The following is a 16,195-nucleotide window of genomic DNA, read 5'->3' as shown; positions in this document are numbered from 1 at the left end:
CTCTTCTTGAGGTTGTCGCGCCTCGTGTATAAATGGAAGAGGGATCTCGGGTTAACCACAACGCGAGATCTTCCCTCCTCTGTCGCGGACTATGAGATAAGTCTAGCTAAGGCCTTTATCTATTCACTGGCATGCTCACATCTTTCAGCAGCTTTTCCATGTTCTCCTGCAGCTCGTAGAAGTAGACAGTGGTTATGAGGCCTTCCTGGGACTTGGCTAAACAGTCTCGTGCCAGCTCAATGACCTGGTGGTGGATGAAACTGAGCGCCCCGTCCGCCAAGGGCAACACACTGTCTGGCTCATAGCTCTTAATGAAATCTTGCAGTTTCTCTTCCATTTGTGCCGTGGCCTGTTGGGGTAAGAAACCGAGACTCTCGCGTCAGGGGAACAAAGACTCTCCCAAATAACCTAGACTAGGCCCTGCTCCTTTCCCAAAGTCAAGAAAGGAGCCAAAGAATCCTGACACATCACCCTTACCAACAACATTCTCTATGCTTCCTGCAATTAAATCATCACCATCCATGAGTTTTGGGTAAGAAAACCCTTCCTAACTAAGGGAATTGCCTGGTATATCACAGCTAACCCAATCCACAGTAAGAGCTGAAACACAGATATCTGTCTAATCTATCTATCACACACACATACACACGCTTTTCTCTCTAGGTATCTAACAATGCATGCCCAGCCCCAGACGCCCTCTTTCTGTCTCATAAGGAAGAATGTATTTCCATTGTTCATCGTATCTATTTTTATAAGTGACAAGTAAGTGCACATCCAATTTATTTATCAATCCACCTCATTGCTTCTGACCCTAGGCTCAATCCCGATTGTCTGTGTCTGTCTTTCTTAATTTTTTTCAGCGTGTTGGTTTAGAACAGTGGTTCCCAAACTTTTTCAGGTAACCGCCCCCTTGGTTCCACAACTCACGCCCAGTGCCCCCTGCGCACAGCCCCTTTAAATGGGAAGCACCCGCCGCAGGCTTGCCGAGGGAGGGAGGGAAAAGAGAGCGAACACCTCTGTTTTGCAGCCAGCATGGCGGGGCACACCAACCAGGGTATGTCTCTTCATTAGCATTTTGGTGCTTTTGAAACATTTCAATTCACCGTTAAAAGGACTCTTCTTAAACGGTATTAATACAAGTGTGGATTCTTTCCCTATATGGCTTGGGAACAAACTACCTTCTCCCATAAAAATGTCCCTGGGTCTTAAGACCTACTGGAGAGGCGCTTCTCGGAAAAGACCACCTCAAGCGCCCCCCTGCCAGCCACCCCTTTGCCTCTGAGCGCCCCTCTATGCAATCCCACTGCCCCCAAGGGGGCAGTACCGCCCACTTTGGGAACCACTGGTTTAGAATATTGAAATAATCAAAAGAGAATGAGATAGAGGATTGTAATGAAATACTGCTTTGAGCAAAACCATTCAAGTTTTAAAGCAGTCTTCCTGAACCTGGTGCTGGCTAGGTTCACTGGACTATAACCTCCAGCATGGCATTGGCTGTACAGACTGTGGGTGATGATAATTGTAGTGGGTGATGGGGGTTGCACATATGGAGGGCGCCAGGCAGGGGAAGGCTGCTTTAATGTGTAAATTCAATTTAAATTTAAAGTATCAATATAAAAAGCTTCTCTCTTTCTCTCTCGCCAACAGGAGGTGGTCCAGTGAAACAGATCCCTCTGCCTCTAGCAGTGCGTTTGGCCGTTTTTTAGGTTTCCAAGCAAAGTGGTAGGAGGGTCTTTGATACAAAGGCTCCTCCTCCTATCGCAGGCCTTACCTTGGGGAATCGCTCCTTGTAAACATGATTCATCATTACTATCTCATTGTCATAGGAGGATGGAGACCGGCCCGGGCTGCAAAGGAATAATAATAGGTCAACCCCTGGTGATAATTTCGTCCTTTCCTTTATATTGTTATCTCTTTGAATTCTATTTGCAGAACACATTGTGATTCAGCTACGTGGATTTCTAAGTATATGTGGTGTAGTGGCCAAGGTGTTGGACTGGGAGTCAGGAGATCCGGGTTCTAGTCCCCACTCGGCCATGGAAACCCACTGGGTGACTTTGGGCCAGTCGCAGACTCTCAGCCCAACCTACCTCACAGGGTTGTTGTTGTGAGGATAAAATGAAGAGGAGGAGGACTATGTATGCCACCTTGGGTTCCTTGGAGGAAAAAAGGTGGGATATAAATGTAATAATAAATAAATAAATATGTGGCAGGGATTAGCCTTAAACTAAAAGTAAAAATCACTATGGGATTTGAGAAGTGTTTTGGTTCCATGGTGGAGGGTTTGGGGGATGGACGTAAAGGAGGGGAGAGGAACAGAATGTCACACAGAAAGGGGAAGGCTTTTCTATACAAAGGAATAACAATAAAATGCAGCTCTCACTGTAGCTCAGAATTATGCAGGTACTGGAAACTTATTTCTTTATAGAAGTATAAGAATTGCCTGGCTGAATCAGACCAAAAGTCCTCTAATCCAGCATTCTGAATCAGTAAAACCAACAATGATATCCAGACCAACATGATTGCTGTAAAGGTAGTTTAAGAGCACAGATCATTGCGATAAATATATTGTTTACTAAGGTACTCCATTTTTTTGGCAGCCTCTGGACCCATCCCTGCACCGGAAAGACTGCTAGCTAGAGTCAGCACGGAGTCCACTGGAATGCTGACCATTTAGAATTAACCATCCCATTCCATAGAGTATCAAGGGAAGCTCGGAGGATGGCAACAAGGGAGAGGGCCTTTTCGGTGGTGGCCCCCCCAACTGTGGAATGATCTCCCCGATGAGGCTCGCCTGGCGCCCACACTGTTATCTTTCAGGTGCCAGGTCAAGACTTTCCTCTTCTCCCAGGCATTTAACATCATTTAACAACGCTAAGTTTGTTTTTTAACGGACCCCTGTTGTTTTTAAATGGATACTGTTGTTTTTATACTGTTGTTCTTATGTTTTAAATTTTGTATACTTTTAATGTTTACTGTTTTTAACTTTTGTAAACCACCCAGAGAGCTTCGGCTATGGGGCGGTAGATAAATGTAACAAATAAATAAATAAGAACTTGACAATGGGTCTCTCATTCTATCCCTAGGAAAGCTGTTGAGCGAAGGCTAAATGTACGATGCCCATATATGTAACAAAGGGAGGTTGCTATTTAGAGCCGGTGTCTCAGCCACCCCAACCTTACCTGAGGCTCCGGGACCGGGGCCGTACAGCAGGAGACCGCCGCCCCCCATCATCATCAGTAATGCTTTCAGTGCTGCCAAAATGCTTGGAAAGGAAATGCAACTCATCCACAGTGGGCTGATAAGGTAGCTGGTGAAGGCGCTCTTGGGAGGAGCAGGATGACTGTGAGGAGGAGAAGAAGGGACAGAATTGGCCACCAGCCCTTCGTCGATGCGGAGATGCAGCAAGCTCCGGAATGGAGCACAGCTGCCATTTATTTACACACATCATCCCAAATCTGACACTGTAGTGCAGCCAGATCTGGATATGGCCCCATTCCACCCTTATTGACTGTGTAGCCTTCCAGCACAGACAACGGTTTATCATAGAAAGCAAAATATATATTCCAACAGCCGGTTAAACAGGGTGGTTTGCGAGGGTCAGCCTGGGATTGCCCCCACAGAATGTGGTTGGGACAAAGGAAGCCGCCTTACATGGCGTCAGACCATTGGCCCATCTAGTTCTGCACTTCAGCACTGAGCTCCAGCAGCTCTCCGTTTCAGGCAGGAGTCTTTTCAAAGTCCTACCTGGAAACGCCAGGAATTGAACCTGGGCCCTTTGGCCTGCACTCGGCCATTGAACTACAGCTCTTCATGTTGATCTGGAGCTAAGATGGCCACATGTCACTACATGCAGTGAACCACACATGTACAGCTCAGTTTCCTACAGCAGGGCATTCCAGAGTGTATAGGAGACTACACTCAGCGCTACGGAATTAGGGAAGAACATTCACATATGGTCCCACATGGTCTGTTTTTAGTGATACATCATCTTACAATGCCTAACATTAGGCAGACCCTTCCTCCAAGAGTGGGGGACAACCCAGACTGGCATCAGTGGCTTCCTCCCTCCCTTTATCTGGCCAGCATACCTGCAGTGCACACACAGGGCCATCTCAGTGTGGGTTGGTGTGTGAGCAGTTGTAATCTGGGGATCAGTTGGCCAATTTCAGCAATTTCTTCTATATATACATACACACGCAGGGCCGTCCCTACCATTAGGCAGAGTGAGGTGGCCTTCAAGCAACAAAGAGCTCTTTAATTTATTATTCTTGTAGGAAGTGGAAGGAAGGCCAGGCTACAAAAGAAGAGTACAGACAGGTGGCGCAGAAATGCCAAAATGGCGTCAGGAAGGCTAAAGCTCAGAATGAGCTGAGATTAGTGAGGGATGCTAAAAGCAATAAAAAGGCTTTCTTCAGATACGTGAGTAGTAAAAGACAGAGGAAAGAAATGGTGGTTCAGCTGCTTAACGAGGATGGCAAATTGATAACAGATGACAAAGAAAAGGCTGAAGTGCTCAATTCCTACTTTGCCTCAGTCTTCTCCCAAAAGCGGGTCTATGACCCCCTGGAAAAAGTGAAGCAGAAGTTGAGGGGGCAGGATTACAGTTTGAGATTGATAAACAAATGGTCAAAGAACACCTAATTTCCTAGAATGAGTTCAAATCTCCAGGGCCTGATGAACTGCATCCTAGAGTAATGAAGGGGCTAGCGGAAGAACTCTCAGAACCTTTGTCTATTATCTTTGCAAAATCATAGAAGACGGGTGAGGTGCCAGACGACTGGAGGAGGGCTAACATTGTCCCTATCTTCAAAAAGGGCAAAAAGGAGGAACCTGGGAACTACAGACCAGTCAGTCTGACATCCATCCCTGGGAAAATTCTGGAGCAGATTATAAAGAAGTCAATCTGTAAGCACCTTGAAAACAATGCAGTGATTACTAGAAGCCAGCATGGATTTGTCAAGAACAAGTCCTGTCAGACTAATTTGATATCATTTTTTGATAAGGTAACCTCCCTTGTGGACTATGGGAATGCTGTGGACGTCATATATCTTGACTTCAGCAAAGCTTTTGACAAAGTACCACATGACATTCTGATTAACAAACGAGCTAAAAGTGGGCTAGATGGAACAACTATTAGGGGGATTCACAGTTGGCTGCAGAATCGGACTCAAAGAGTACTTATCAATGGAACCTTCTCAAACTGGGGAGAGGCAACGAGTGGGGTACCGCAGGGCTCAGTCCTGGGCCCAGTGCTCTTCAACATTTTTATTAATGATTTGGACGAGGAGGTGCAGGGAACGCTTATCAAATTTGCAGATGACACAAAATTGGGTGGGATAGCTAATACCCTGGAAGACAGAAACAAACTTCAAAGTAATCTTGATAGGCTGGAGTGCTGGGCTGAAAACAACAGGATGAAATTTAATAGGGATAAATGCCAAGTTCTACATTTAGGAAATAGAAACCATGATAGCACTCTTCAAATACTTAAAAAGTTGTCTCACAGAGGAGGGCCAGGATCTCTTCTTGATCCTCCCAGAGTGCAGGACACAGAATAACGGGCTCAAGTTAAAGGAAGCCAGATTCCAGCTGGACATCAGGAAAAACGTCCTGATTGTTAGAGCAGTAAGACAATGGAATCAGTTACCTAGGAAGGTTGTGGGCTCTCCCACACTCGAGGCATTCAAGAGGCAGCTGGACAAGCATCTGTCAGGGATGCTTTAGGGTGGATTCCTGCATTGAGCAGGGGGTTGGACTCGATGGCCTTGTAGGTCCCTTCCAACTCTGCTATTCTATGATTCTATAAGTGCTTGTAGGACCTTCTGCCTTAGGGGCTAAAATAACTTGCCTGGCCTTGGATACTTTGCCCCTTGACCTAGCATGGAGCGCTATGTGCTACCTCAGTGTCTTGGGCTGGCCTGTCATATGTATCATTTACAGTTTCATGGACATGGCTACTCTCAATCACCCTAGTCCGGCACAGCTGTGAACCACTGCCCAATAAATAGTTCCCATATCCAGTCAGCCCTTGCTTCCCTCCCAGGTCTTCTTAGTGACAGGAGGCTCTTACCGATACAGTGGAGCTGGGTGTGTTGGTTCCATATCCAGATGATGGCAAAGAAGCCAAGGACCAACGCCGGCCATCTGCCCTGAAATTACCGAGTTGAGAGGGTACAAGATTTAGAGAGGAAAGACAGAACCAGTTCTGATTTTTTTAAAACACCACCACCACAAAATGGCTTCATATCTTAAGGAATTAACCCTTTTCCCTGTCAGGCGAGCGTTTACGCAATTAAGATTTCAACAGATGCCTACGGAACTAATGAAGGGGAGATATGGTTACTGTCCTGTAAGTGAGTGTTTCTGCATATGCGGAGCAGGCCAAGTTGAGGACTTGGCTCATTATGTTCTTCACTGCCACTTTTATAAATCACCACGGACCAAATTCATCCTCCCCTTTCTAAACTTCCTTGAAGGCCACACGGAAGAGTTCAAAATCAAGTGGTTGCTGGCAGATACAGACAACTTTGTAAGCTACAGGGGTGGCTCTATTTGCCCTAGCAGCATTGAAGTTAAGGAGAGCTTTTGTGGCGGGTCTGGATTCTGACTTTGGGTAAGGTAGATAATAACACAAAGAGTATGGCAATGATTCAAGATAACGTGTTTTATTGCTGTTCTATTTTGCTTAATGTGTTAACTTGTTTTACTGTTTCAACGGTTTTAATCAGATTAATGTTTTAATGTTTTATGATGTTGTGATGGCCATTGGCTACAAACAATAAAGAGATGATCTGATCTGAACAACAACAACAACATTTTCCAAAAAATTGTAATTCAGTTAGTCGTGCCTTATTTGCAGGTTCCTCTAGAAATGAGATCACCTGATGTAGGGTGACCATATTTTGGAAACCAAAAAGGAGGACAACATGGTCGCCCCCAAGGGGGCGTGTCCAGTAGCAAGGGGGCGTGTCCAGTACCAAGGGGGTGTGACCACCCGAACATAGCCTTGGTCACATGTCTGATTTTACAGCACACATTTAAGACAAATCTTAATGTTAAAATCACTGAAATAAAGAACAAGTGAGAGATTCAATGTATCTGAAATTAACTTCACTCACTCCTACTTTTGTAGGTTTTGCTGTACTTTGAAGTTTTTGCTATACTCTGTGTGTTACATTCTCCCCTTCCCTCAAATATCTTTTCTGACTGTATCTTCACTCATTGCAAGCTGCTGTTGTTGTTAACAGGGTTTGCTACTGGCCCCAGATCTGTTTCAAATTTGGTATGGCTAAAGCTCTACCTAAAAGCTATCATGGTGCCAACTTTCAGCTCTTTATCTTTAAAAATGACAGTTTAAAAAATAATAATTTTAAAACCTCATTTTTTAAAAAAATCCTAAAAAAATCAATGGATGAACAGATCTGTTTCAAATTTGGTGTGGCTAAAGCTATACCTAAATCCTATCATGGTACAAAGTTTCGTCTCTTTATCTTTAAAAATAACAATTTTAAAAATAATAATTTTAAAACCCCAATTTTAAAAAAATTCCTTACAAATCAATGGATGAACGGATCTTTTTCAAATTTGGTGTGGCTAAAGCTCTACCTAAATCCTATCATGGTACAAAGTTTCATCTCTTTAACTTTAAAAATGACGATTTTAAAAATAATAATTTTAAAACCTCAATTTTTAAAAAATTCCTAAAAAATCAATGGATGAACGGATCTGTTTCAAATTTGGTATGACTAAAGCCCTTCCTAAGAGCTACCATTGTGCCAAATTTCATGTCTTTATCTTAAAAAATGACGGCGTTATAAGCATTTTTGTTAATTCCCATTAGAGCTGCTCTTTGAAAAAAATATCCGATTTCCCCTCCCCCTCCCGGATTTGCCATCAAAACCCGGGCAAATCCGGTCATATGGTCACCCTACCTGATGGTTGCTGTGCTCAACAAGAGATACCCTCCTGGTGGTACCCACGTTTTTAGAGGTCTGCTCCATCACAGTTCAGAACAAGGCCTTTAATATTCTAACACACACTCTCTGGAACTCTCTACCACTACAAATTAGGTAGCCATCAACCCTTCTCGGTTTATGGCAATTAAAATGCCTTTTCCAACAGGCATTCCCCCCAAATAAGCACAACCTCTGTACAAAGACTTGTTTTTGTACGTTGCTTAGAAATTTCTTTACTATAAGCATTTCATATATATTATTAAATAAATAAATGCAGCTTGCTAGAACTAACTGGATTCAGACTTCCAAGGCACGAGGGTGTACACAAGGCCTATGGCTCTGAATGCCAAACAAAGCCTCTCATCTCTAACTCCACTTCCAGACATGTCAGGACATGTAGGAGTTACCTAAGAAAACTTCCCTGTTAAAGCCTAATTACAGATCCATTTATTGGCTTTAATTACATGTCATGGAAATACTAGAGATTTTTCTTAAGGTAACTAGCATTTAGATAATGTTACAAGAAAGACGGGTTTGGGCCTGTAAAGGCCTCCAGCTCAATTCTGGCAACAGAAGTTTTGGGGGCTGCCATGAGGGTGGGTCTTGTCTGTTCATAAATTGGCTACCATGGTGGACATGGACAGTCACAAAACACTCACTTCCCAGAAGGCAAACTGGTGAGACTAAAGGAAATGTAACTTCCTTAAGAACCTAAGTACAAGGCAGAAGTGGAGTTTTGCATTTCAAAACACAAAAGCACTCTTTTGAACCCAAATAAAGATGGCACCGGAGGGTAGCAAGTCGCTTTTAAACTATTTTGTCCTCAGCATCTGGTTGTCAGGGTTGAAAAATTTACCCACAGAGGGTTAAACCCTGGAAGAAGAAGAAATGGACTTTGGCACAATCTTTGGACTTTGGATCCTCGATTCTCTACAGGTGTTACACATCAGTACTGGACTGTAAAATATCAAGGCCTCCTGCCTCAACTGTTGATTGAACAATTGGCTGATGGAACTGTGTGCAATACCTTGTATGAAATGTATATAAAGTTGTACAGATGTAATGGTGGTGTGGGTGGATGCTGGATGGTGATGTTATGTACGCTGGATGTATATTTGTACAGAAGACGTTATATACCTCAGTAAAATCTTTACTGAAGAAAAGCTGTACGTGTTCTTCCTGGAGGGACAGTGCTCAGTGACCAAACAGAGGAATGAAACGCTGACGCTGCTGTGTTGCTGCTTAATCTCTGCTAAGTTAATTCCTGACACTGGTACTCTGATGTATATTGCTGCTGAACATGGAAACATTTAGCAATCATGATTACTAGCCGCTGATAAGGCTTACCATCCATGAACTTGTCTGACACTTTTTTCAAAAGCCATCTAACTAACCTGATGATTTTGACGGTAGTGAATTCCTTATGTGTTGTGTGAAGAAGTGTTTTCTTTTGCCTATCTTGGACCCATTGCCAAATCCACTTTATTGAGTAATCAATCGCTCCACACCATTCATGCTTTTAGAAGCCTCTACGGTGCCCCCCGTCTCTTATTCTACACTCAAATCCCCCCTCCCCAATTCTAGCCTTTTCTCAGAGGGAAGATGGTGTTAATCATTTTGTCACACACAAAGGTGTATGCAGGGGTAGGCCTCCATGCCACAACTTGCATAATCACACATAGGTACACAGTTTGTATGGAAGAGTCAAAAATGTGCTTCTGGTGTACACGTGATAGGAGTGCTTCATTGTAAGAGCACATTGAACCTGGACCATAAACAAGGGACTGGCCACATACACAATGCCTGTGTGACCTGGCTGTATCACAGAAGGCTATAAACATATCGACAAATGCTGTTGGGTTGTTGCAATCAATCTTCTGGATTCAGTGACAATCGATCGGTCTCGTCTTGAATTATTAATTAATCCTTCGTGTTCGAAGGATGTTGGCCCACTCCAATTTGGCCAGGCTGTGGTGTTTGGAACCATCCCAGAAAAGGACAAATCAGCGATGTGCACTCAGAGAAGGCAGGTCCTTTGCTAAAGCTGAGCAGGCCTGCCTCTGTAAGTTGTCTCAAGGGGAAACTGGCTGGGAACCAAATGGAAGTTGCTTTAAGCCAGAGCTTTCCAAACTTTTCACGTTGGCGACACACTTTTTAGACAAGCATCATTTCGCGACACAGTAATTCAGTTTTACTAGCAAACTGGAGGTTAAACTAGCCCCTTATAAGAGATACGGACACATACATAAATTTTAAAAACGAAATGTATGGGGACACAACATATCTCATGAAAACCTTTCATTTATATTTTATATATGCTTTGCAAGATAATAACATACATTTCCAAGACTTTTCACATTGAACCAATTTTGTCGAGCTGCGATTGAGCGGCGGTTGAGACGGTGTTCTATCAAAAAACTGGACCCATGGAATTTCTCGAATGCGTCATTCCAGGTGCAGCTGCGTCACCAGAAGTGATGTGGAATCAGCTGTTTCGACCCCATTATGCAGACTGTGCATGCGCAGTACCTGTATGATCCCTTGACCATGGTGTGCGTACATGGATACGACGGAAGGGGAATATACTAGTGCACCATACTAATCGGCACCTTTGCTGCGTAAAAATGCATGCAAGTTGGTATTGCTTATTTCACATAGACTCAGAGGTTTCTCATTACGTTCGCGTGACACACCTACACACTGCAGCTGACACACTAACGTGTCGTGACACACAGTTTGCAGAGCTCTGCTTTAAGCTCTATGAAAGGAGAAGGAGGATGCAGCATGTATGGTTATTTACAGCCCAGCTTTCAGCCATCTTAAGACCTGCCCATAGCCCTTTTTTAGGGTGTAGCAAACAGGAAAATGGTCTCCTTCATACATGTTCGGCATATGCTGCCCCTTTCTGATCAGTCACTGCCAGCTCCTCTGACATGTCCCAGCTTTGAAAACAGAGGTACTTTAGAGATATAGGTCTTCTTGTGAGTAGGGAAATAACCCCTCTCAAGCCCACAAGACTCTGCCAGCCACACTCAATCCTGTGAGTCCTATTCACCTTGACTTAACTTGGAGGTTGGCAAAGAAACTTAGGCCACGTTCCTGTGGCTCCTGGGAGGGCAGCCCAGGGGGCCGAAGGATTTTTCTGCTCTCCCCCTGTGAGGGCAGACAGAGAGGTCTGCCCTTGCAGAGGGAGACCTGATGTTGCAAGTCTCCTCTGTGAGGCCACGGAAAAGGCCCATGGCCGGTGCTTCTCCAATGTCAGAGAGCACAAAAAGGAGGCATTCCAGGAGCATTCCAAGTGTGTGCCAGGGAAAACTGTGGAGGATCCCAAGCCCTCCTGTGCTCCCAACACACAAGAGAAAGAAAAATGCCACTCTGCCCTCCTTGCTAGTTGTGTCCAGTAGGACTTCGGATAAGGTGGGTCATCCACCTTTGGATCACACACACTCGCTATTGCTCATATTAAAAGAACAGGCTGGAGTGCTGGGCTGAAAACAACAGGATGAAATTTAATAGGGATAAATGCCAAGTTCTACATTTAGGAAATAGAAACCAAACGCACAGTTACAAGATGGGGGATACTTGGCTCAGCAATACTACAAACGAGAAGGATCTTGGAATTGTTGTAGATCACAAGCTGAATATGAGCCAACAGTGCGATACGGCTGCAAGAAAGGCCAATGCTATTTTGGGCTGCATTAATAGAAGTACAGCTTCCAAATCGCGTGAGGTACTGGTTCCTCTCTATTCAGCCCTGGTTAGGCCTCATCTAGAGTATTGCGTCCAGTTCTGGGCTCCACAATTCAAGAAGGATGCAGACAAGCTGGAGCGGGTTCAGAGGAGGGCAACCAGGATGATCAGGGGTCTGGAAACAAAGCCCTATGAAGAGAGACTGAAAGAACTGGGCATGTTTAGTCTGGAGAAGAGAAGATGGAGGGGAGACATGATAGCACTCTTCAAATACTTAAAAGGTTGTCACACAGAGGAGGGCCAGGATCTCTTCTCGATCCTCCCAGAGTGCAGGACACGGAACAATAGGCTCAAGTTAAAGGAAGCCAGATTCCGGCTGGACATCAGGAAAAACTTCCTGACTGTTAGAGCAGTATGACAATGGAACCAGTTACGTAGGGAGGTTGTGGGCTCTCCCACACTAGAGGCGTTGAAGAGGCAACTGGACAACCATCTGTCAGGGATGCTTTAGGGTGGATTCCTGCATTGAGCAGGGGGTTGGACTCGATGGCCTTGTAGGCCCCTTCCAAGTCTGCTATTCTATGATTCTATGATGTTACACTCACTGAATAACTGAACGAGTCAAGGTGATGTAGCTGGGTTAGGACTAGGGAGACCTGGGTTCAAATCTATCCACAGCCATGAATCTCACAGGGTGGTCTTCATCAGCTCGTTATCACAGAACTTACACTGTCTTGCATGATTATTGAGAGGAAATAACGTCCTTGGTTGTCCCTATTGCATTTCTCAGAAGACAAACCAAAACCTTCTTTTTTGGAAGGTTCATGGCTCATTGGATTAGTGAGCATTTTGGTGTTTAACTTGTTTCATTGTTAAACTATTTTGTAGGTTTCACGCTTCAATTTATTATTTCAAATCGTCTTATGATGTTATCATCTTTCAGCGTTGTAAGACATCTCTAGGGTAGTACTATAAAAAATAAAATCACTCCTATGCATGCCATCAAAGCATCTTGGAGGCAAGGCAGCAGAAGCCAAATAAATAAAATTGCCTGTGAGAGAATACTTTTAGTTTGATCTCTTTTGAATATCTAAAACCGTCTGAACATTAGCTTTGTTAAACAATCCAAACAACAGACTTAGGCCTCAGCTAGACCAGTGGGGTTGTACCGTGACGATCTCGCGATTTTATTATAGTGAGATCGTTGCACTGGTCTACACATGGTGCGTAACATTGTGGGCACCAATTTTTTGGTGTGTTTTAAAGAAGAAGGAGCGCACGAGCGCTCATGCGCAGAAGGTAAGTCTTACTATTTTTTATTGAATTTTTCCTGCTCCCCACCCCCACCCCCACTGGACTCAGAGCTCCTGAGGAGCTCTGTGGCCTGTGCCCAGCTCCCAGCTCCTCGCAGTTACTCGTGAGGAGCCGGGACAAACCACAATGCCCGCACACACGATCTGTGGTCTCAGGATCAGCTCGAGACCACGGAAAAAGGGGAGGGCGAGATCCTGGGACAAGGGAGGAATCATCCCTCCCTGCTCCCAAAATCCCCTGTGTGTCATGTAGGTGCACAGGGACGACCCCAGGGATCGCCCCAGGATTTCGCCCCGTGTAGCTATGGCCTTAGAAATCTAAACAAATCAGATGCTGAAGGCGGTAAGTAATCTTGGTGGTAAGTAATCATATTTAGGAATTTATTACATTTATATCCTGCCTTCCCTCCAAGGAGCTCAAAGCTTTGCTCTCCTATCAATGTTCTTGCATAACATTCTTTCCCTTTCAGTGTCTCTCTGATGAGATATTTAATCCTCTTTTGTGAATAAGCCCAGGTCCATGGATGGCTTGATAGCAAGTTGTGACTATTTATTTATTTATTTATTTTATTATTTATTTATTAAAACTTCTGTACCCTGCCCTATATCACTGGGATCTCTGGGTGGTGGACGCATAAAACCTGAACAATGTAAACATAAATAATATACACAGCTAAAAACGTATTAAATGGCTAACAAATAAAAACCAGTAGAAAACAGTGGGAGCCCTGAAAGAAGCAATAAGGTCATGTATGGTGATGATATAGCCTTCGAGGGTGTAAACTGGATTTGCTGCAGTAGAGCACATGGGTCAAATAAGGGAAGAATACGAGCCCTTCAGGAATATTAACTCCAAATCAGTGCAGCAATTTTGGATCAAGGGTGGATTCTAATCAGAGATCTGAACTAGAATTCTCCTAGCAGCGCCAAGTTCAGAGATAAGGAAAGCATGAGAGAAAGTCCTTGTGTCGGCTAAATTCCAAACTTGGGGTGCTTCCAAACAGATGACTCCTTGAGCAATTAAATCATTGCTTTTCCATAGTAAACCACAAGTAGAATTCATAGAATCGTAGAATAGCAGAGTTGGAAGGGGCCTACAAGGCCATCGAGTCCAACCCCCTGCTCAATGCAGGAATCCACCCTAAAGCATCCCTGACAGATGGTTGTCCAGCTGCCTCTTGAAGGACTCTAGGGTGGGAGAGCCCACAACCTCCCTAGGTAACTGGTTCCATTGTCGTACTGCTCTAACAGTCAGGAAGTTTTTCCTGATGTCCAGCTGGAATCTGGCTTCCTTTAACGTGAGCCCGTTATTCCGTGTCCTGCACTCTGGGAGGATCGAGAAGAGATCCTGGCCCTCCTCTGTGTGACAACCTTTCTAGTATTTAAAGAGTGCTATCATGTCTCCCCTCAATCTTCTCTCCTCCAGGCTAAACATGCCCAGTTTTTTCAGTCTCTCTTCATAGAGACTGAACCCCTCGAAGCTGCAGAGTGAAGGCAAAAGGTCAGTGTTTTGCCCCCTCAGGCACCAGTACTGTCTCCACCTCCAGATAACCTAATGGTTCACCCGATCTGGGCTACCTATGGATACTGCCAAGTCAGCCCTGGGTGCTTCCAGATGGGGGCCTCCTAGCACTAACACTCAAAAGGCACAGCTATTCTGTCTTTTCCTCCTTCACATTTTTTTTCTAGTAAGAAAAAAAACAGAAGAACTTGTGGGGAAATATGATAGAGCTACAAACAGAAGATGCTGCTCTCCAGACCTCCTATAAATTCCATAAATGAGAGGTATCCTGGAAAACAGCCTAGTCTTAGCCTTGCTGGCTCTTCTATTGTATCTGCTGGATCCCTGCATCTTGCTCCCAGTCTCCCTGGAAAGGTACCTCAGCTTTGACCTCAGGTATTGAATGACCCTGGTTTGGATGGTCCTTCCTTCATGATGCCCTGAACATCTGGCCAGTGGCTTCTGGAGTTCCCTAGCCAAGCTGGCCCCAAAAGGCTATCTCCTCATGCACAAAAGAGCACAGGCACTGGAACATGAGAAGTACACACAGATGTACGGCTCAAGTGTTTTTATTTGCACGAAGAACATGAATCAAGCAACTGCAGCTGCAAATTAATCTCCATGTAGGCAATTGTACGGTACAAGGAAGCCCTTGAGGAAACAAAAACTTGTACCCGCCTCCTTTTATCCATGAATTAGGCAGCTTCAGTGATGCACAGATTGGCCCCAGTGGGTCTGTTTCCAGCCATCCCATGTAAGACTGCACTGTATTTCAGTGCACCCACTCTCTAGCACACGCGTTTTTGCAAGCAACTTGACACAAGGTAATTTCTACCCATCCTCCTGACTGAAAACCTTTCACGCATTTTAGTCCAATTTAGCAGATCGCAGAACAAAGAGATGTAAACAGCCTAGAGTGGATTTCCTCAGTACTTTGTTGATAGCAAGATGGAACTTCACAGTCTGTTCTCTGGCTTTTGTGGGGTGGAGAGGTGGGAGGAAGAAGTGGTGGTGTGACTATAAAAAGAGCCGAGAGCAGATGGGGAGGAGGGAGCAGCAACTGTAGATTCTTCTACCGCCTCAAATGTGCCTGTATGTTGCATTCTGGAAGCAGGGCCCGGTAGATCAAACACTAGAATGACAGCCAGCACCCTACAGGTCTCCTCCCAAGCATACAAAAGCAATACGGATTTATTGGAGTGGGATGGGGGGCTGAGAGAGTGCACAGAGGTGGGGTGGGGAAAAAGAGTGTGTGGGAACTGATGCCTAGGGGCCTTGCTAGACCTGCCAGATAATCCGGCAGGGAGGAGGGGCGACGGCACGCTACAGTTAGCGCACGCCGTCGCTGTCTTCTACACGTAACACGTGACGGGGCAAGGGGAAGCCCTGCCGCGTCGGCCATTTTTTTTGCCTTAAAGGAGCCATGAGCACCGCCGGAGAAGGTAAGTGTTTTTTTTACAAAAATAAAGCCTCCCCCCACTCCCCCTGCCCCAGATTCCCCCCTGCCTGCTCGCTCGTCCTCCCCCCATCCGCCAGGCCTGTCCCCGTCCCCAATCTTCTCCCCCCCCTTGCCATCCCCAATGCCCGTGTCCGTCCTTCTTCCCCCCCTCTTGCCAGGCCCAATGCCCATGTCCGTCCTTCTTTCCCCCCCTTGCCAGGCCCAATGCCCGTGTCCGTCCTTCTTCCCCCCCTTGCCATCCCCGATGCCCACCCTTCCCCTGCCCACCCCCGTC

The 16,195-nt window shown here is 45.2% G+C and overlaps 1 protein-coding gene across 1 annotated transcript in view; it reads right to left on the bottom strand.

Moving 5' to 3' along the window:
* Positions 1 to 16,195, bottom strand: part of MAST1 (microtubule associated serine/threonine kinase 1) — a 76,737-nt gene that overhangs the window by 41,865 nt on the left and 18,677 nt on the right. The window contains exons 4-7 of the mRNA XM_063119326.1: positions 6,074 to 6,152; positions 3,183 to 3,343; positions 1,772 to 1,847; positions 140 to 349 (exon numbers count right to left, since the gene is read on the bottom strand). Of these exons, the coding sequence (XP_062975396.1) occupies positions 140 to 349; positions 1,772 to 1,847; positions 3,183 to 3,343; positions 6,074 to 6,152 (526 nt within the window). The remainder of the gene's footprint in view (positions 1 to 139; positions 350 to 1,771; positions 1,848 to 3,182; positions 3,344 to 6,073; positions 6,153 to 16,195) is intronic.

This window comes from Elgaria multicarinata, chromosome 3 (genome assembly GCF_023053635.1).
Source record: "Elgaria multicarinata webbii isolate HBS135686 ecotype San Diego chromosome 3, rElgMul1.1.pri, whole genome shotgun sequence".
Taxonomy (NCBI): Eukaryota; Metazoa; Chordata; class Lepidosauria; order Squamata; family Anguidae; genus Elgaria; species Elgaria multicarinata.
The sequence above is the reverse complement of the archived record's forward strand: the minus strand, read 5'-3'. Positions and strand labels throughout refer to the sequence as shown.